Source organism: Rhinatrema bivittatum, chromosome 9, assembly GCF_901001135.1.
Source record: "Rhinatrema bivittatum chromosome 9, aRhiBiv1.1, whole genome shotgun sequence".
Taxonomy (NCBI): domain Eukaryota; kingdom Metazoa; phylum Chordata; class Amphibia; order Gymnophiona; family Rhinatrematidae; genus Rhinatrema; species Rhinatrema bivittatum.
In genome coordinates, this window is record NC_042623.1 from 150,023,444 (window position 1) to 150,045,654 (window position 22,211).

The following is a 22,211-nucleotide window of genomic DNA, read 5'->3' on the forward strand; positions in this document are numbered from 1 at the left end:
ATTCCTCTTTTCAGATTTGGGGGAGGGAAACGCGTCTTTTGCTTTGTAAAGCGTGTCTGGTTGCAAAGAGGTCCATTCTCTTGCAGTGGCGTGATCAGGACCCTCCAAGGTTTTGGCTTTGGAGGAAGAAATTACATGCTTTAATGCAAATGGAAAATCAAACCACTGCTCGTTAGACGTAAATGTACTTTTATCAGTATTTGGCAAACAATTATCCCCTGGGGCAAGAAGTATGCTAATCAACTACCCCTGAATGCATATGTTTTTGTTGCATGATCTCTTATAATGCACCTTATATTTTTCTGTTTGGGAGGATGGGGAGGGGTTCATCTATAAAAGTTTGCCTTTGGACAAATGACTGTACACGGTTGATGCTATGACATGCTTCAGAATCATGTATGTCATATGTTTGTCATATTTTCTTTAATAAAGTTTTATACAAAATACATTCACGTAGTAGTTTGTCTTAGATTAATTCCATTTTTTTTTCCTTTTAAAACGGAGACAATCCAAACCACCCCGATTGATCCAAAAGAGGTTTCTCTGCAAAATGTGCTGCTTAGCTGCATCCGTTACAAATCAGGTCAGGTGGGGACTTGCTGCTTACACACGAGTCGTTTCTATGGTAACTGCATTAGGTACCTGTCTGCTAGTAATGGGGAACAGGAGGGAAGCTGCGCACGGCCATGAGGATATCTTCCCAGTGAGGGAGGCAGACTTCTTATGTCTCTCTCACACTTGGCAGGAGGCTCCCCTCTTTCGTCGGCCATCTTCCTCACACTCACCAAATCCACCCAGACACCGAAACTCAGGTTGATGCAGCAGGCTCGCTGTGTGGGAGAGGCGGGCATTTCCTGGGAGAAAGCTGTGCTGTGTTCTTTTGTAGTCCAACCTCCACCTCCACCTCTCCCGACTATTTGGAAGCAGTGGGGAGAGAAGGTCGGGCACAGCCCTCCCATGGCTTTAGCAGCAAAAGCCTTCCTGGTCCGTTCCCTCCCCCTCCACAAACGAGGGAGAAGTGAGAGAAAGGGGGGGGGGGGGGATGACATGGGGGAACAGGGGAAAGAAAAGCAGGAAAACTGATGGTGAGGCAGGCAGTTGCTGGGGGAGGGATGAGGCAAGCAGGGGGCAGATATTGGTGAAGATTGGGAGGGCAGGCAGTTGCTCTAATATGTCAGTTGAGGGTATGTATGTGTGAGGTGGGGAGGGAGTCATTTGTCCCACAGAGGTATCTGTATTTGTGTGTATGTTGCCCTTGGGGGGAGGGGGGGGGATGCATCAGTTGCTCCTAGTACTTCACCCACCATTGCCTTAGGTACATGGGAGGGAGGGTGGAATTATGTTATGAGCCTCCAGGCCAAGATGGTGCTAAGGAGCTGATGCAATACAGTGCGTTCAGCTGAGTGAGCTGTATAACCCGCAGTCAGACGTGGGTTGAATAGGCGCTAATCAATCCCCTAATGCAATAAGGGGATTAGCGCATATTCAACCTGCATCCAACGCGGAGTGAATCTAATAGCGTTCATCACATGCAAATGTATGTGAATGAGGTTATTAGGCATTCACTCAGATGCAAAAAAAAAAAAGTGCTCCTCGACGCACATTTAGCGATCAGCTATTAACGCCTGCCTGGAGCAGACTTTAATAGCTGAGCACATTTAAAACAAGTACAGAAAAGCAGAAAAACTTAAAGAAACAAGTTTAAAGAAAACACTTGACAGTCGGGTGCAGGAAACGGATGCTCAACTGACAAGCATCGGTTTTCCTAACCAGCGGAAGGCTGAGTTAGAAAAACTGATCGGGTTCTCGTTAGCAAGGAGGTGCTAGGAGCATCCCTTGCGCCTCCTTGCTAATGCAACCCACTAATTTAAATTGTGCCTGGGGTGCATTAAGAAAGTGGGCACTGACTGTTCAGCGCCCGCTTTCTATGCACATTTATTGCATCGGCCCCTAAGTAAGCTGCTTTTGTTCCCCTCTGTTTAGTTTGAGCTTTTTACTTTCAGGAATATTTTCTAATTATGGTGAAAAGAAAAGGTCTACGACAGGGGTTTGGGGGGGGGGGGGTGTCATTTGCCCCTGTTACCTGCCCCCCCCTTCTCAGAGAACTATTCTGCAGTTTCTCAGAGGGAATATGTAGTTTATGCAGTTGGGTGAGCCTCTTGTTGCAGAACTTCAAGATGGGGGAAACATCGCCGAGTCTCAAGTGCCGCTTACCTTCTTTAGCCCCAGTCCAAGAAGACCGGGGCCATGGGTCTGACAGAAGATAGCGCTGCTGCTGGCGCTGTGGTGGAGTCTTGTGAAAGCTGCAGCTTCCCCAGTGTGTGTGTGTGTGTGTGGGGGCCCAGATTGGACTCTCGTGACCTATGGGAGACAGATGCTGCACCAGCTGAAAGCAGGGAGATGAGAGTTGAGGGAAGGGACGGTGTTTCTCCCTGCATTATGGACCTTAATCTTGGAGAAACCAATGGACATTAGCCTGGAGGCTATAACATTGCTCGAGAGGGGACTGTGAGTAAAAGGCTAGATAAGTTTGATTGCTCGCTGAAAAATAGGAAAGGACAGATTTGTACTGTTCCAAGTACTGTTTGGGCCATGATGGAAAGATTCAAGACTTAGAGTCCTAGTGTTTCAAGAATTTAAGGCTACCACTGCTAAAGATAGTTCAGCTACTCATAGAAGACTTGAGATTTTTGAAAATAAATGGAGTGGACTGAATCTTCAGTTTCTTAATTTTCCCAGATCTCCCCTAATTGGCCCCTATAGAGCTTGCTAAGAAATATGAGAGAAGTATTATGTATTTCAGAAGATTCTTTGCTGCTTCCAGCCCCCCCCCCCCAAAAAAAATAAATTATTTTATTTACCATTTAGGAAAAAAGGAAGTGTGTTGGACACTTTTCCTGTATCTTTGTAAAGTTTGGACTTCACGGGTCTTCTTGAGCAATAAACTGAAGATGTGAAATATCGCACTACTCTTTTGATTTCATGGGAGTTTAAGGCAGATGGTACATGTTATTCTTTAGTAATAGCAAGCAAAAATAGTTGAGAGCAGAGAATTAGTCAGTCCAAATCTTTATAAGTTGTACGTATGCAATATTTATTTATAAGGTAATTCAAAGCGGCTACTCCATAAGCTCTAATACATGCAAGTTTTCCATCAGAGCTTATGTATTATGTATTAGAGCTTATGGAGTAGCCGCTTTGAATTACCTTATAAATAAATATTGAATACGTACAACTTATAAAGATTTGGACTGACTAATTCTCTGCTCTCAACTATTTTTGCTTGCTAATCACAATTGATGAGCAGATATTCTCCTGTTTATGGGTCGTCTTCAGTTGTGTGAAAATGTATTTGGTTTGGGGAGGAGAGTTCTTTTTGAGATATCCTGCTAAAAGTTTGATTGTTATCTGACAGCAGGTTTGTCTTTTGTGGAACTAGTCACCTGAAATCCTTTTTATAATGTAGGATAGCAATGGATCCTGTCTGCACTCCAGTGCACGTCCAGTGATTTGGTTTTGCTAAGTGGCTTATGTATTATCTTATTTCTCTCTCAGTGCCTTTCTTTTTAATAATGTGTTTTTGTTTAGTCCTCCCATCTTTCTTATGATGGGTTCCCCTTTTTGTAGGCTTGGTAGAGTGTTCCTATATTAGGTATAGTCTCTATTATTTTGTTTTATTTTGATTCTGTGTATATCACTCTTTCTGTCAAGCAACTTTTTTTTATTTGTAATTTTTTGAATTAAATATGCATAAATAGTTTAAAAAAAATGAGGGGAGATAATCCAGATTCTTGTGCATGAAGGCTTATGGCTTAGTTGCTCAGTAGAGGCCTGTTCAGATGAAGCTGGAAACCAAATAGGCAGGAGGAAACTGGGCCAAAAAACTGTACTTTTAGATTTGTAACACTAGATGGCAGTGTTGTATATATATTTTCCACTCAATACCGTCATTGTTTAATTTTAAGGAACTGGCATTCAGATGCACGTTTCATCAAGTGGCACTAAAGAATATTGTGCACACTAAGATCATTTACCTTGTGCAGTACACTAAGGCCCTAGCCAGTGCCCCCAAGCTTCTGTGAACCTGTGGCTTGGGGCCTTGGGAGAAACTGCATAATTAGCCTGTTGCCACATAATTTACAACCTGCTTCACAAGCAGCAAACTTGAAACTCTCCCGTGCTAATTCAGTCATCTGAAGCAGTGTTTCCCAACTTTTTAATTCGCAAGGCACATCTATAAACTAAAAATGTGTGACACACTTGCCTCCACGGAGCAGGAAATACAGACATGGAGAAGACTCGCACGGCCAAAAAAAAGAGGGGCTATGGAAGCACTAAAATCCCCAGCAGTCTCTTACAAATTTTAAAACAAAGGGAGAGAGGAGATGAAGACACATGAACCCAACATTTTGCACCAACCCCCATCTTATATCCACGTGCAGGAAAAGGGAGAAATCCAGTACGGTGTGGGCAGTTGTCTCATTTACCTTGGCTGCTGCATGCAACTGCAAGAGCTTCTTCACTGCTGCTGCTCAGGAGTAAGTATTTTCCAGTGCTCACTGCATGCTCTTCCCATCTCCCTCAGTGTAGGGATAAGACAGAAATTGGAAGGAGTTGGATGGAGAAGATGAGGAGTTATGTGCAATGTCTGTGTTGCACAAAGTGGATGCCAGCAATCCGTGTCCTCATGTCCATTAATAACCACTTTCCGAGGCTCATACTGTAGCTACAAAGAAGAGTTTGCATGGTTACATATGTTCTCAGAAAGGAGATCTTATAAGTTTAAAAACCACTACTGTCATTTGTTGTTGAAAGAAGAGCTCAGGTGAATGCCTGGATCTGAGCATCAAGCAGTGGTGACTTTTCTGTGGCATACCTGATCAGGGTTGAAGGCACAGTACCTGCGGGACTGATTCAGCAGTCTTCTGTCTCATCCCCTTGCAACTAATCTCTCTTCTTCGTGCTCCAGCCCCTCCCATCTCTGGCAGCATGCATGGAGTAGTGGGGGAGGGTGAGTCTGAGGCTGAAACAGACAAGAGCAAGACACTCAGCTCCCTTTTCCAGTCCCTTTCTGTTCCCCACTTTCTTCCTGTCCAAAGGAGAGAGGGTGAGGTTGGAGTGGTCAGGGCAAGTAGCTAGTGTTTGATCCTTCACAAAGCTTTTATGTTAATTTTAAATTAAACCAAAGGCTTTTTTGATATCATTCCTGGATGGAGTGATTTCTCTTCTCGAACAATTTCATCTTTATACAAAGGTTCTTTCACCTTCATGCGTAGCCAGCTATCTGCCAGTTGATATGCTTGGTTGTGTGTTGGAAGACTCCAGCTGTTCCTGCCCTATAGCTGGCAGGAACCACATTTTATTATTTATTTAAAATATATCACTCTGTCATCAATTATAGACAATTAACAAAACATCCATAAAATAAGCAATATAATAAATCAATAAAATTTAACAAAATTACTTAAATCCAAAGACAAAAACCACTATAAAACCAAACCTCTGCATTTAAACTTCATAAAACAAAACATGTAAGACAAAAAATAAAACAGAAGGCAAATTAAACTAAAACAAGCTAAAAACATAATCATGTCGCCACTGCTCTGACAGTATAGGCTGGAACTGCTCATGTTCCACACAAGCCTCATGAGCTTCCTCAGTCATTTTTGGTCCAAGCACAGATGTGTACTCTGTGTCTCCATTTACTTTTTTGACCTTAAAACAGCTATGGTGATGGCTACTGGCCAGCCACCTGAGCCAGGGAACAAGACTATCCTCCCCAACCTGGACCCTGCTCACCACAGATTCCAGCCTACGAGGATGGGGAGCACACTGCGAGGAGTTAACCGCCCAAGGGCAGTGGAATGCAGAAGAGTCGGGATGGAACATCAACCGACTAGAACTTGCTGCCTCTGCAGCACCCACTTTTCTGTGCTATTTAAAAAATAAAATAAAAAAATGAAAAATCTTTTTTTGAGGACCTTTGTCTCTTCAACATGTCAGTCCAGAAGAAAAAAACTACAGCAAATGGAATCAAAAACTGTATCTCTGGCAAGGTAATGACTTTCACTGATGGCCATGAGCTCTGCTGTCAATGCCTTGGGCTGCATGATGATCAGAAAAATTGCTGTGCCTATGGTTGAATGTCCCCGCACTCCCAACATTCCATGGTGATAAAGATTGAAGAGCTGTATAAATCTCTTCAAAGTACCAGCAATCCTCTTCCTATAGTGCAGCTTCATCTGCCTTTCAGGGAAAAGAATTGAGTAGGAGCTCTTCAAAAACTCCCTCATTGGCTGAGGCCAAAACCACAGGATTGAGGAGTGTATCAAAGAAGAAGCAGCATCAAACATTGGAGCCATTGGAACCTGTTTTGAAAAGAGAAAACACCTGAAGCATGATGAATTGGCACTATCGACCTACAGAGCACCAGCACTGCCGAAGCAACCATTATCAGCGGGCGTGTTAGCACGCACAATGCATTGATGCACTGAGTCCATGATGTTTTAGTATGCTCTATATGTGTAGCACCAATGCCTTCAATGCATGGGGGCCTGCTCTCCATTGATGCACCTCAAGGCATCAGTGCCCTGGTTGCAAGATGCATAAAATCCTCTGATGCAGGATCCCACAAAGCACAGCTCAAGTACACACTGTGCAGTCTCAATGCAGTTGATATAGCCATCAATGAAATCAGTGCAACTCAATAAACATCCGTATGTTAAAGCCACATTCATCCAGAGTATCCAGACATTCCACTCCATCAAAGCCATCGATGCACTGGTCCTCAGACCCAGGTCCCTACACAAGTTTGCAGGCCATTCTAGGTCTACTGTGGATGGGGTCCTGTTATTTCTGCCCTCTCCAATAACAAGGGCCGTTACTCCATCAAGATTTCTGGCAGAAGTTTTCTGATTAGAAACACCGGATCTGGTATGTTTCATAATGTCGCTCTCTTCCAAAAAAGCCTCCTATCTAAATGCACGAATCTGTCTTTGTCTCCGAAGAGGATATTCTGCCACCATTCCAGGTCAGAGGACGCACGTCATTTGCTCAACCAGAAGGTGCTTTACCTCCTTGACTAAGGAGACAGAGCAAACTATCCAGTCTTTCCTTTCCACCATTGCTTCAGCAATTCCCTTAGGCTGGAGTCCTGTTCTCGCCTACTGGGATATACTCATCATCTGAACCCTTGATTCAAGGTTTTTCATCATCCCACTCAATTGCAGTGGAGAGCAGATAGTCAGAGGTTGTTGACAGGGTGTTATCCTTAGGGTTAACCAGAAGAATTTCCTGGTTCAACCTCTTCATCATTCTCTTGTGGGCTGAAGAAGATAATTAACATATTTAACAATGTGGACTAATAAGAGAGAGAGAGAGATCTGACAGAATTAATAAGTTAAGTTCACTGAATAGACATACATAGTAACATAATATTGGCAGAAAAAGACCAAATGGGCCATCCAGTCTACCAAGCAAGCTTCCCATGACAGCAATTGCCACTATGTGCAGGTTGCCCCCCATGTGTCTGTTAAGGTTAGTAACTGCTGCTCCGTGCAGGTACCCCCATGCCTTATGTTAAGAATAGTATACTTACAAGCAAGACTAAGCAACTGTCAAACCCATAAGAAAACTATTGCAACATTTTTACATGGTGAGCAGCCTTCCTAATAATTCAGACAATTCTGCTTTAATGTTCTTTGCTTTTGGACTTGGCTGTAGAAACTTTATCCCCAATGTCAGCTGTCAGTACCCCACATCATAAAAGTTGGAGCCCCAGCGTTGGTTGTCTTCAGAATCCAATACAATTTTTTCCCTGCCGTGCTGTAAAATCGCAGAGCATGTTGCATTTGGGTCTAAAACATCAAGGCTAATTGGTTAAGGATAGTAATCACCCATGGTTAAGGGTACTATCTGCCGTTCTGTGCAGGTTATCCCCTTGTACCTTTTTCTTCATTATCATCCTCAAGCCTTTAGGAATCCATAGTGTTTATCCCATGCCCTTTTGAATTGGCTTGTTTTTGTGCTCACCACCTCTTCCGGAAGGGCATTCCAGGTACCCAGCCCCCTCTCCATGAGAAAATATTTCCTTATGTTGGTTATGAGTTTTCCTCCCTGGATTTTCATTTCGTGACCCCTAGCTCTGAAGGTCTGTATCATATCCCACCTCTCTTCCAGGGTGTACATATTCAGATCCTTCAGCCTCTGATACAGTCCCCACACCATTTTTGTCGCCCTTCTTTGGACAACCTCTATCCTGTCGCTATCCTTTTTGAGATACGGGCTCCAGTACTGAACACAATACTCCCAGGTGAGGCCTCACCAAGGACCTGTACAAGGGTATCACTACCTCCTTTTTCTTATTGATTATTCCTCTCTTTATGCAGCCCAGCATTCTTCTGGCTTTAGCTATCACCTTGTTACATTGCCTTACCACCTTCAGATCGGCAGACACTATTTCCCCAAGGTCCCTCTGTCTATGCACATCAGTCTTTCACTCCACATCACAGACAGCTCTTGTGGATTATTGCACTTCTTAGTATTGAATCCCAGCTGCCAAATACTGGACCATTCTTCAAGCTTACTTAAATCACTTTTCATTCTCAGGCTTGTCCACTCTATTGCAGTTCTTAGTATCATCCACAAATAGACAAAATTTTCCTTCTATCCCTTCTGCAATGTCACTCACAAAGATATTGAACAGAACAGGTTCCAAAACCTAATCCCTGTGGCACTCAGTTTAACACCGTTCTTCCTTCAGAGTAGGTTGCATTTACCATTACAAGCTGTCTCCTGTTAGTCAACAGTTTGCAATCCATGCCCATTATCTCGCCCACTCTCAAGCTTCTTATGTTCACTAATATCCTATGCAGCACTGTACCAAAAGCTTTGCTGAAATCCAAGTAAATCACAACTAGTGCTCTTCCAATTCTCTAGTCACCAAATCAAAAAAATCAATCCAATTTTTCTGACAGGACCTTCCCCTGGTGAATCCATGCTGCTTCAGGTCCGGCATCCTACTGGATTGTAGATAGTTCACTATCCTTTCCTACACCAGAGTCGACATTAAGTTTTCCACCACAGAGGTGAGGCTGACTGGCCTGTAGTTTCCAGCCATTTCTCTGCTCTCACTCTTGTAAAGCAGGACAACCATTGCTCTTCTCAAATCTCATGGCACCACTCCTGTATGTAGGGGATGTATTCAACAGGTCTTTCAGCAGCCCAGCCAGCACATCCCTCAGCTCCTTCGGTATCCTAGGATGTACCTCATTCAGCCCCATGGTCTTGTCTACTTTGCTTTCCTAACTCTTCCTATACACTCTCTTCTGTAAATGAAGTTTTGTCTACTCCACCCCATCTACATTTTTTCAACTAGCAACAGTCCTTCTCCAGAGTCATCTTCACTGAACACTGAGCTGAAGTATTTGCTAAATATTTCAACCATTTCATGTCTCTCCACATATTGCTCCCTGTCACCTTTCAATTTCACTATACCAATTCGGACCTTCATTCTATCTCTGATATATCTGAAAAATGTTTTGTCACCTCACTTAACCTCTTTGGCAATCCTTTCTTCCGCTTGACCTTTTGCTTTCCTGATTTCTTTTTGTCTCCTTCAGTTTCACCAGGTATTCTTCCTTGTGTTCCTCTTTTGGGAATTCTTTACACTTCTTGAACACTGTTCTTTTTTGCCTTTATTTTTTCATCCACCTCCTTTGAGAACCAGATTGGTTTCTTATTCCTCTTACTTTTATTTACTTTTCTAACATATTGATTTGAAACCTTTGTAATAGTTCCTTTTATTTTGGCCCACTGTTGTTCCACCTCCCTCATTTTCTCCCAGGTGCATCCCCATTTTGACAAAGTCTGTGTTTTTGAAATTCAAAACTGTCTTTCATGTGACTTCTCTATATCCTATTTATGATTTCAAGCCATACCGTTTGATGATCACTGGTGCTTAGGTGGGCTCTCACCTGGACATTATCCTCATTAGTGAGCATTAGGTCAAGTATCACACCCTGCCTTGTAGATTCCATTACCATTTGTTTGAGCAGAGCTCCTTGAAGGTCATCAATTATCTCTCTACATCTTGTAGATTCTGCAGACAAGATTCTCCAGTCTATGTCTGGCAGATTAATATTTCTAACAAGCACCACTTCTCCATTTTTTCCCACTTTTCAGATGTCTTCAATCAGATTTCTGTTCAGCTCTTCCGTTTTGAGTCTGAGGCCTGTAGACCACACCAGTAAAAATGAATGCACCATCATCTTTTTTTTTTTTTTTTTTAGGATGGCCCATAATGCTTTTATTCTACCCCATGTCCCTTGCAGTTCAGTTACTTGGATACTGTTTTTGACATGTAAAATTACTTCTCATTTTCTGTCCTCTCTGTCCTTCCTTAACAGAATGGCCGTATCCCAATTATGAGAATCCATGAACCATGTCTCTGTAATAGCAACAATGTCCAAGTCCTCCTAAATCATTAGGGCCTGCAGGTCTGGGATTTTGTTGCCCAGACCACGAGCATTTTTAATAATAGTTTTTCAGCTACTCTTTCCAGTCACCTTTTCTGCTTTTTTGAACCGATTGATTTTGATCCTTTCTCCTTTCTCTTCCTGTTTTGTTTGGGGGTGACATGCCAAATTCACTGGCCAGCTCCTGCCACCCCCCACTCTCTAATTTAAATGCCTGATAATGTATGATCTGAATTTTTCCCTTAGCATCTTTTCTTCCTTACCATATAATCTATTATTGTTCCATACACGGCCGTAGCCTCCAGTGTATCCAAAACCACTTTCTTTATACCGGGTTCTGAACCAGACATTAAAATTATCTATATGGCATAACCTTTCCTTTCTCTTTCCATGAACATGTAACACTTCTGAAAAGGCAATAGTCTTTGCCATGTGTCTAATATTTTTCCCTAGATTTTGGAAAGCTTTCTGTATTTTGTGGATACCGTTTCTGGAGAGATCATTGGTCCCCAGATGGATGATAACATTTATATCAGGGTTGTTACTTTCTTCTATAATTGCATTGACTGCCTGGTTTGCATTTCTATTAGCTGAGGATTCTGGAAGGCATTTAACTGTTGTGTTCCCAAATTGGTTCCTCTGTCTGAATCTCCCAATAGAAGCAGCTTTCTTTTGACATTTGATCATGTTGTAGGGTTTCTGGGTGCATTTTCCTTTCAGACATCACTTCATATTCTGTTACTTGGGTTTCTTCATTTTACAATGTGGAAAATGCATTATGTAAAGGTAACAGCGGGGAGAGTGGGGGTCTCTTCATCTCAGGCCTTATTCTACCAGAGCCTACTGTAATCCAATTATTCCTGGAATTCTGAATCTGGATGTTTGACTTCTCAGTGGGCGTGAGGTGAATCCTCAGGATGCTTCAAAATTGGGGAAACTGGGTGTCTCAGAGTCACAGGTCTGGTTCTACCAGAGCTCACTGTAAACCATTTATACTTGGATTTCTGAATCCTCTGAGAGTTGGAAGGGATATTCTGGATGCTGCAAGGAAGGGGGAGGTTATTTGAATCTTGTATAATATCTCTTTTAGGAGCATTAGCTCTTTATTTATGACAGACAGCTGAAGACAAATTAGACAATCCTTAATTCTCCAAATGATAGGCCTTGGGACACAGCCACCACAATTGTTGCACTGAATAAAGGACATTTTGCTACTAGTGACTAATAAGCAAGTTGAGAGACTGGTACTTCAGTCCTATTTTATTCAATTATCTTAAGTCCTTAGAAGAACTACTGGTATTTAAGATTTGGTGAGAGAGGTAACTGTGGTGGGGGCACTTGGCAGTAGTGATCATAACATGATCAAATTTGAATTAATAACTGGAACAATAAGTAAATAAATGGCCCTAGCTCTAAACTTTCAAAAGAGAAACTGTGATAAAAAAAAATAGAAAAAAAAACTGAAAGGAGCAGCTACAAAGGTTAAGACTGTACAACAGGCATGGACATTGTTTATAAAAAAAAAAAAAAAAAAAAATCTTAGAAGCGCAGTCCAGATGTATTCCATGTATTAAGAAAAGTGGAAGGAAGGCCAAACGATTAAAAGGTGAGGTGAAAGAGGCTATTTTAGCTAAAAGAATGTCCTTTAAAAACCTGAAGAACTTCCTTTAAAATCTGAAGAAATTAAGAAAAAGCATAAGCATTGGCAAGTTAAATGTAAGACATTAAAAAAAAACAGGCTAAAGGTTGGCTGTAGAAGCTAAAACTCATAATAAAAACATTTAAAAAAATATATCTGTAGCAGGAAACCTGCAAGAGAGTTGGTTTGACCGTTAGATGATCAAGGGGTTAAAGGGGCACTTAAGGAAGATAAGGCCATTGCGGAAAGACTAAATGAATTCTTTCTTCGGTGCTTACTGAGAAGGATGTTGGGAAATGCCCATTCTGGAGACTTTTCAAGGGTGATGATTTAGATGAACTGACCCAAATCATGGAGAACCTGGCAGATGTAGTAAACCAGATTGACAAACTGAAGAGTAGCAAATTACCTGGACTGGATGGTATACATCCCAGGGTTCTGAAAGAACTAAAAAAATTAAATTTCAGACCTATTACAATTAGTTTGTAACCTATCATTAAAATCGTCCATTGTATCTGAAGACTGGAGGGTGGCCAATGTAACCCTGATATTTAAAAAGGGCTCCAGAGATGATCCAGGAAACTACAGAGCCTGACTTCAGTGCTGGGAAAAATTGTGGAAACTGTTATAAAGAATAAAATCACAGAACATATAGATAGATATGATCTAATGGTACACAGCCAGCAGGGATTTACTCAAGGGAAGTCTTACCTCACAAATCTCCTACATTTTTTTTGAAGGGGTGAATAAGCATGTGGATAAAGGTGAACCAGTAGATGTGATGTATTTGGATTTTCAGAAGGAGTTTGATAAAGTCCTTCATTAGAGGCATCTAAGAAAACTAAAAAGTCATGGGATAGGAGGTGATGTCATTTTGTGGATTGCAAACTGGTTAAAAGACAGGCAACAGAGAGTAGGATTAAACAGTCTGTTTTCACAGTGGAAAAAGGTAAACAGTGGAGTACCTCAGGGATCTGTACTTGTTTAGGTGATTTTTAATATATTTATAATTGACCTGGAAAGGAATACGACGAATGAGGTAGTCAGATTTGGAGATGACACAAAATTATGCAGAGTAGTTAAATCACAAGTGGATTGTGATAAATTACAGGAGGACCTTGTGAGTTTGGAAGACTGGGCGTCCAAATAGCAGATGAAATTTAATGTGGACAAGTGCAAGGTGTTGCATATAGGGAAAAATAACCCTTGCTGTAGTTACGATGTTAGGTTCAATATTAGCAGCTACCACCCAGGAAAGAGATCTAGACGAGATAGTGGGTAATACATTGAAAACGTTGGCTCAGTGTGCTGCAGCAGTCAAAAAAGCAAATAGGATGCTAGGAATTATTGGGAACGTAATGGCGAATAAATTGTCATGATGCCTTTTTATATAGCTCCATGGTGAGACTGCACCTTGAATACTGTGTGCAGTTCTGGTTGCCGCATCTCAAAAAAGATATAGTTGCACTGGAGAAAGTGCAGAGAAGTGCAACCAAAATGATAAAGGGCATGGAACGGCTCCCCTGTGAGGAAAGGCTGAAGAGGTTAGGGCTGTTCAGCTTGGAGAAGAGACGCCTGAGGAGGATATGATAGAGGTCTACAAAATCCTGAAAGGACTTGAATGGGTTAATTTGAATCTGTTATTACTCTTTCTAATGCTAGAAATACGAGGGGGCACTCCATGAAGTTAGCAAGTAGCACATTTAAAACATATCGGACAAAAGTATTTTTCACTCTGTGCACAATTAAGCTCTGGAATTCATTGCCAGAGGATTTGTTTAAGGCATTTGGTGTAGCTGTGTTTAAAAAAAGGCTTGGATAAGTTCCTGGAGGAGAATTCTATGAACTGTTATTAATCAATAAGGAATAGCGACTGCTGGTTACCAGCATTAGTACCTTGGGATCTATTTAATGTTTGGGTACTTGTGACTTAGATTGGAAACAGGGTACTAGGCTTGATGGACCCTTGGTCCGACCTAGTATGGCATATCTTATGATCTTATGTTCTAGAAGGAAACATTCTAGGGGTGGGAGGGAATAAACGCAGAGAAAAGCAAAATATTTTGGGAAAAATACAGGCACATGATGGTTTGTTTATCCTCTTGTGGTAGTATCTTCTTGCATCTTCTTCCCCAGGATCCAAATCATCTGTTAATTCTACCCTCAGCAATGACAGTCAGCTCCATATGTCAGGCTTACTTTTGGACATTTATAGCAAGGGAGATGAGCCATGAAAATGACTGCACATGCTCAGTTTCGTTTGCCCTGTCCATACTATTTTTGTAGCAGCCTCACACGGTTTAGCAGCCCACAGAAACTATTAATGCAGTGATACATCATTTTTAGGGGTTAGTGTGCATGCTAATAGGGTATGATTGCTCTGAGGACATCTTGTTTGTGGGCACAGCTAATATTTCCTGTATAACCTGTTAAGTAATGAGTTGGTTAAACTTGCTAAATTTTTAGCTCATGCACACAACATTTTTTAGCTCAAGTTTTAGTTCATAGTTCCATAGTAATTGATTCAGTAGGGGTGTAAAAATGTACATCCTCAGGTTGTTGCTTGTATGTCTTGCCATAAACAGTGTTTGCAAGGAAATGGCTAGAACATGACCTTAACAAATGGTCTGTATGGTAATTTGTATTGAATCACTCTTGCAGCAGACTGTAACTTGCAAAAGAAATGGGAGCTCAGCATTTCCTGCTTACATCCAGGATGTCGGTTTCTGAATTCTTAGTCAGAACATTATCAAGGACCCAAGTAAGCCCAGAACATTAAATTAAAAAAAAAGAAAAGAAAAAAGAGGCTCTGGTCTTGCACTCTAGCATGACTGTTTCATGATTTTACTATTTAACAGGAACATGACATTTTAGTAGCACCAAATACAGGGTAAGTTAACTAGCTAATAGCACTCATACAAACATAACATTACTAAGAAATGGAGTGTGCCTTGCAAGGCACCAGAAGTATTGATCACTTCTGTTCCCAGAAGCTACACAGGGTAACATCTGGTCAGCATTGGATTAAACACTGGAAGTAGTGTCAGCGACTCAGTAGGAAGCACCTGTGAGCCAGCATTGAGCTAATGCTATTATTGTTGCCTATGTTTTTTTTTGTGGAAGACATTAAACCAGGGTGCTAAGTATGCTGCCAGTGTTGAGGCTTGACCGTGTTATCTGCGAGACTGTTGACACGAATTCCATTATCTTCACTAAATTACAATACGGCCTGTACAGACTTGTCTGCTAGAATTCCCGTTGTGTTGAAGTCTGATTTAGTTAACAAAAGAATATCTGCCCCCGATGGATATGTGTCTTGCGCAGTTAGCTGGACAGTGATTTGACTGCAAGAACTATTAAAACAGGTACTCGAGACCAGTCGTCCAGGCAAGCACTCAAACTTCACTCCCCCTCCTTATACAAAATAGACAATACAACTGTATGGCATAAACAAATAAGGCCGCAGTTTATTAAACCTAACCCGAGCCGCAATTTAACATAATTCCAAAATAACTCCCCCACCGCCACCTCCTCTGCCGCATGCCATTCTTCACTTACCACCGCGGCCCAATGGTAAGCAGCTTGGAGCCCCCCCCCCTTCACCTACCCCGCCACATCGCCAACGAGGGTAAGCTTGCGGCCTGAGCATCGGCCCCCCCCCCCTTGCTCTTTAGGCCTTCTCGTGCAGCAGCCCCAAACTACATGAGCATTACCCCCCCCTCCAACGTGTCCTTCACAATTCCAAATAATACAATACCAAACATGGCTCGGGTTTCCGCCTACTGCGACATTCCATCAACATATACAACTAGAAAGCATCATAGCAACTTTAAGGGAGGGAGGGAAGCAAAAACCCAGCCACTTGCTTCGCTGCCGGATTCCCAACTGCCTGCTCCCAGCTAACCCTCCTTCCTTCCTTTCCCCTTTAACCAATGGCAGCACAGCATTTCAAATTGCTGTGCTGCCATTGGCCCCCTGTCCCTCGCTCTCCTACCCCCTCCCCGTCCCGTCCCCCCCCTTCGGCTGCCTTGCCTCTCGCTCGATCCTCTGTTATCTTCGGCAACCCCGGGAGTAGCCCGGTTCGCCTCCACATATATGGCTATAAAGGAATATCCTCCCTGCTTGCTGAGTGAATAATTTACTATTGCCTAGAATGATAAGCGTCAAGGAACGTTTGGCACGAAGCCCGTTCTGATTTGTGCACTTTGGTCCTTGCTATAGAATTCTAAATCATGCTGAATTATCTTATGCAAAGTGCCTTACCTGTCTCCTACAGACTAAACCATTATAAAATTCATTAGCCCACTGATGTAAATAGTGATGAGAGTACTCCCAGAAATGCTTCCTAAGGGTTTCTTAATATAAAACATTTTAATGCACGATTTGTAATTTTTATGTACCATGTCTAGCGGGCAATTATTTGGTGTTCAGAAGTACGTGCTTGTAGGCTGAATAAACAAAATTGTTTGTTTGGGTTTTTTTTTTAAGGTTATTTTTGGACAATACAACTGGCTGTCATTTGAAGAGGCTCATGCCCGTGCTGCTAAGTTTGGAAGTGGTCTTGCCATGCTGGGGCAGAAACCAAGGTCCAACATCGCTGTCTTCTGTGAAACAAGAGCAGAATGGATGATTGCTGCTCAGGCCTGTTTTATGTACAACTTTCCACGTACGTACTTTGCTGGTATTAAAAAGTGCAGTGTGATGCTTCTGTTGCTCTAGCATTCAATAGTGGAAGTGAACTTGTGAAATTTAAAAAAAAAAAAAAAGGGCATTTTATGGTGTGCGTTTGTCTTGCCTGAGTAAAAAAAAATAAAAAAAATGGTGCAATATCTTTTGTTCTTAATAGCATGAACAGTTGGAGAGGGGGTTGCAAAAAATAATGGTAAGCCCCATAATTAAGCAAGGCACAGATATGCCTGTTCCTAGAGAGAGAGAGATCACTGCAGCTAAATCTGTTTCTAGAATAAGGTCTTGAAATGGACATCTATAGAGATAAAGGTGCAGTGTTTTTATTGGGGGGGAGGTGCATCTTCCTTATTCTTCTCCTCTTTCTACAAACATAACTTACAGGAAAACAGCTGTCCTATAACTAGCATGTTGGTTGGTCTTCCTGAATACAACTGACTATTTGCTTGGTAATGTTTTTCTGATGCACAGTGTCAGAAAACAGACCAAACTTTTGATTTACAGCAAATATTTTGCTTGCTTTATTTTAAAACAAGCCATGTAAGATATTTTGAATTCATGCTTTACCTATTTTCCGTGAGATTGTTGCCCGTACAGTTCATCTTCTGTTAGTGTCTGAGAAGGTAGGGGGTCACGCTGAATCCCTACACACAGACACTGTTGTGCTCGGGGGTGGACCCTTGACCTGGGTCAGTGATGGAACACCTCCTGAAAGGGAACAGGAGGTAACTGCCCCTAAGGGGTGGAGCACTGGAGGGGAGACAGAGGCTGGGAAGAGCTTCACCACTGGAAGAGCAAGGTCCCCCCAGGAGGAGCCCTTAGGGACCCGGGCCACTTGCACTTAGATGGGCCTCGCAGGGTCTCCTGAGAGAATGAAAGTCCAGCCTGCTCACGGACACTGGGGGAGCGCGATCGGGTTCGAAGGTGGAGGCTGGTTGGAACAAGGAGGACCAGAACAGAGTTGGTGATGACAAGGCGAGGAACAGAGCCAGAATCTGGAGACTAGGTCAGGCAGGCAAAGGTCAAGATCCAGATGTCAGTCCAAGGAATGGTCAGCAAAGCAGGGGTCAGGTACCGGAGGTCAGATGAGGTCAAAGGCAGGCTGAGGTCTTGAGGCAGGCAGACAGGCAGGTCAGGAACAAGCTGAGGTCTTGAGGCAGGCGGCAGGCAGACAGGCAGGTCAGGAACAAGCTGAGGTCTTGAGGCAGACAGGCAGGTCAGGAACAAGCTGAGGTCTTTGAGGTGGGCGGCAGGCAGGTCAGGAGCAAGCTGAGGTCTTTGAGGTGGGCGGCAGGCAGTCAGGTCAGGAGCAAGCTGAGGTCTTTGAGGCAGACAGGCAGGTCAGGAGCAAGTTGAGGTTAGTACCAGTAAGACAGTCCAAGGGTACTACTTGGGTAGACAGACAGACGAACACAGGAACAAGCAGGACGCAGGAACTAGGATGCAGGAACAAGTCAGGAACAGAACTGGAACGAGACTAGGAACAGGCAAGAGTAGGAACAAATGCAGAGGCAATCTTAGAGCAAACCGACCCGATTGCCAAGGCAAAGAAGCGTAGACAGGAACTTCCTTATAACGAGGGATCAATCAGGGTGCGCCGCGAAGCTAAAATCCGCCCTAGGCCCTACATGAGTCTGGGCGGTCCGTGCGCGTAGAGGTGTGGCCAACATGGCCGAGGACGCCGAGCCTCAGCGTGAGGCCTGGCAACCACCGCCGTGGGACGCCGGGGCCTGGCAGGACTGGCAACTACCGCCAGGGAGGTTGTCCCGGGACCCGCTGTGGAACCATGAAGGTGAGCAGTCCCGCGCAACAGACACAAGTCCAAAATAGCCCCAGAACGTGAATTCTCCAAAATGGGGCTTGGGGGAGGGGGGGTAGAGGAGGAGGCGGAGGGCAAGGATAACCACCTGGGCTCAAGGTGTATGGTAAACTCCTTCTCTCTGGGTTTTCTCTGTCCCTGTACCAATAACCATGCTGGACACTTGAGTGGGGTCCTGTAAGTTTCAATGGCTATTTTCTGGCACCAAACACATCGTCTCATGGTTACATCCATCATTGATCCATAATCTGAAATCATATTTTGACTGGGTAACTGTCCCTCAGGATGGCTGGCATTAAGCTAACCTCTCCTCCCAGTTTTGAAAGTATGGCTTCTAGTATGGTAGGGATTCCCTAGCCAGAAATGGGCTTCCTTCCCAAGGCAAAACCCCCCCCAAAAAACCTGAGGTCACAAATATTTTGGTCCTCACTATCCTCTGGTGAAGGTTTCCAGATGTACTCATTTGCACTCCTAACTCTCTCCTTTGATGTTATACTGGATCTTTATTGTTGAAAGGCCCAAACATCAGAACAACCAGGGAATACCCTTTATTATTTTTCTCTTGGGCAGGAGGGGTGGGCAAAACTTCTTTCCAAAACCAAAAAGGACAAAAACATCTTTAGTTCCCAAAAATACAAACTTTCTAGTGGCGAGTCACTACCCTCCCAAATGGGAGCAGCCGGTCTTCTCTATCCTGACCTTTCCTGAGCAGGATTGTGTCTTTCCAGAGGCCAGGAACAGGGATTCACAAATCGCTCGAAAAAAAACAACTCTTAATCAACTCTTATTAATTGGTGGTAAGCCCTTCAAGTCAGATGGAGCTCAAAACATGTAAGGGAATGCATCCTCCCTTTTCTCCTAGGCTGAAATGGCCATGAGGCCTAATCACAGGATCAAGGGACCCACAAAAATGCAAATCGTACTCCTCGGAATGCTAACTAAAAAAAAATGCCACACCACACCCTATCCCTGCCTGCAGTTATACAAACACAAGCTAACAGTTCTAGCATCCTCACAGGAGGATGCACCCCTCTTAACTTCTAACCTGTATCCCAAGCTAGGACCATCTAGTGGAGATCCTAAAGGATTTCTACACCTGTAAAGATTGACATGTTGATGTGAACTACTATTTTAACTTTCCAGATTACCCACTACCTTTTCTTATCAAAAGAAGCAAAATTCTAAGAGTCCTCTTTTTCCCCACTAATATACACATCTTAAAATGTGCAGAAATCTTGTCATTCTGCTTTCCCCAAAGCTTTCAGTAAGGACTAAGATATGGCTTAGCTGCAACAGAGGAAGTTGTGCTCTGGACCTCCTTTTCAGTAAGGATGCATTGGGGAGGGGGTAGTCTGGCTTTAGTCAGAGGACCTTTTGTCACTACAGTGGCTGCCTCTGACTACAGGATAACACTTATGGCCTCTGTTAGAGGAAATATCAGTCCTCATTATTTATCTTGAGTTGTCAAAGATGAATCTTTATTCTTCTTTCTTTTAAAAATGTCTGAGACATGCAAATGTGTCGTCTTCTACAGCAACAATGAGAGCTATTTCTTGCACAGTCTTCTTCCTAAAACACAATTATAGTTTTTACTTACCAGGCAAAAAACTTGAATAAATTACGTGTTTCTAATACTCACCATATGAGAGAGATCTATAAAATATACGGAGTGGCATGAGTAAATGTGAACCAGTTGTTAACTCTTTCAAAAAGTACAAAGACTAGGGGACACAGTACATTTAAAACTAAAAAGAGAAAATATTTTTTTACTCAATGCATAATTAAGCTCTGGAATTCATTGCCAGAGGATGTGATGACATTTGTTAGTTTAGCTGTGTTTAAAAAAGGTTTGGACAAGTTCCTGGAGGAAAAGTCCATAAACCATTATTAAGGTGGATTTGCAGAAATCCACTGCTTATTCTTGGGATAAGCAGCATGGAATCTATCTGCCCTTTGGGATCCTTCCAAGTACTAATGACCTGTAATGAAAAAAATATACTGGGCTTGATGAACCTTTGGTCTGAACCAGTATGACAAACTGTGTTCTAAGGCTCATCAAGTGAGAGCCATAGCCATGTCGGTGGTTCATCTGAGAAAAATATCAATTGAAGACATCTGCAAGGCTGCAACTTGATCTTCCGGCTATACTTTCTCATCCCATTACTGTCTGGGCAATCTGTCAGAGTGACAGATTTGGAAAAGAAGTCTTGTGTAACCTGTTCATCCAATAATGAGGTCCTGGTTGCTCATTCAGTAATTTCTCTGCCTCAGCTCTCAGCCTGGAACTACCCAAGTGTCATGACTAATTCGGCCCTGCTTGTCAATGGAGAAAGCAAGTTTGCTTACCGTAAGTGGTGGCCTCTGTAGACAGCGGGATGAATTAGCTATGCTAAATAATCGTCTGCTTACCTAAACTTACCTCTAAAATTCACTGAAGTGATTCATGAGGCAAATCCCATGTGGGAATTGCCATCCATACTCAGTAGAATAAAAACTGAGTGTAGAGTGAGGGGTCCTTTTGGTGTCATTTGATGCCATCCTCATGTCATAGCTAATTTATCCTGCTGTGTCTGGAGAACAAGTTTACGGTAAGAAAACTTGATATTCTTCCCATTTAATTCCCTCAGTTTGAGGATTTCTGTTAAATAATTTGACTTTTGTCTTCCTATATAGCTCTTTGGATTTCAAAGTTTTGCACAGTAGCCTCATATTTTCTTTTAAAATTTTATATTCATAAAAAGAATAAATATTTCAAACCAGTTAATGAATAGAATATCTAACATTTCCCAAACATCAATAAAATATTTCAAAACATCTGATGAATAAGTTATCCATTAATTTAAAACATTCTGTTTCCCAAAAAACAAAATATTTAAAAACAGCAAAAATATCAAATTGCACCCAATAATTACAACTAATAAGGGTTATAAAAATCACCTGCTCTCCATACCTGAGGTATTTTGATTTCCAGTCACCCTGAAATTGTCGTGGTTTGGAGGAGGTAGGGCCACAAAAACTTAGTTTTCTATCTCTAACATACACAGACTAACACATTCACTCTCTCACACACTCCTCTCATATACATGCCTATGACCTCACACACACTCCCTCTCTGTCACATACACAGGCTCTCTCTCCCTCACAGACCCATGTGTGCCAACCTGTGAGAGCCTATATGTAACACAGGGATGGTAACATTGAAACCGGCATGCTTACAAACATTTGTACTCATATATGTATCTAGGCCGACAGCCATTTTATAACATATGTGCACATGTTGTAAAATAGCTTGGCCACATGCACGAGTGCCAAATTTTAAGTAGGCATGCGCACGTACGCACACATCCTGCTCCTGCCACGTAAATTGGGGGATTTTAAAAGGGTGCGTGCTGATGCCATTTCCAGTTTTACCAGTTCATCCCCAGTTTGCCCAGTTGAGAAAGGTCTTCCAATTCCTCCTGATTTGATGGCCTTCACTACCCCCAGTTAGCCCTGACCCTTAGAATCCCGCAGATCTGCCTAGTTTTCTTTAAATTTTAACTCTCGTCTTCCATAGAAGAAGTAAAGTTATGTGACAGGGGGTGTCAGCGTG

The 22,211-nt window shown here is 42.6% G+C and overlaps 1 protein-coding gene across 7 annotated transcripts in view; it reads left to right on the top strand.

Moving 5' to 3' along the window:
- Positions 1-22,211, top strand: part of ACSL3 (acyl-CoA synthetase long chain family member 3) — a 223,908-nt gene that overhangs the window by 116,249 nt on the left and 85,448 nt on the right. For all 7 annotated transcript variants that reach the window (XM_029615577.1, XM_029615578.1, XM_029615579.1 and 4 more), the window contains one exon: positions 16,603-16,780. In XM_029615577.1, coding sequence (XP_029471437.1) covers positions 16,603-16,780 — 178 coding nt within the window. The remainder of the gene's footprint in view (positions 1-16,602; positions 16,781-22,211) is intronic.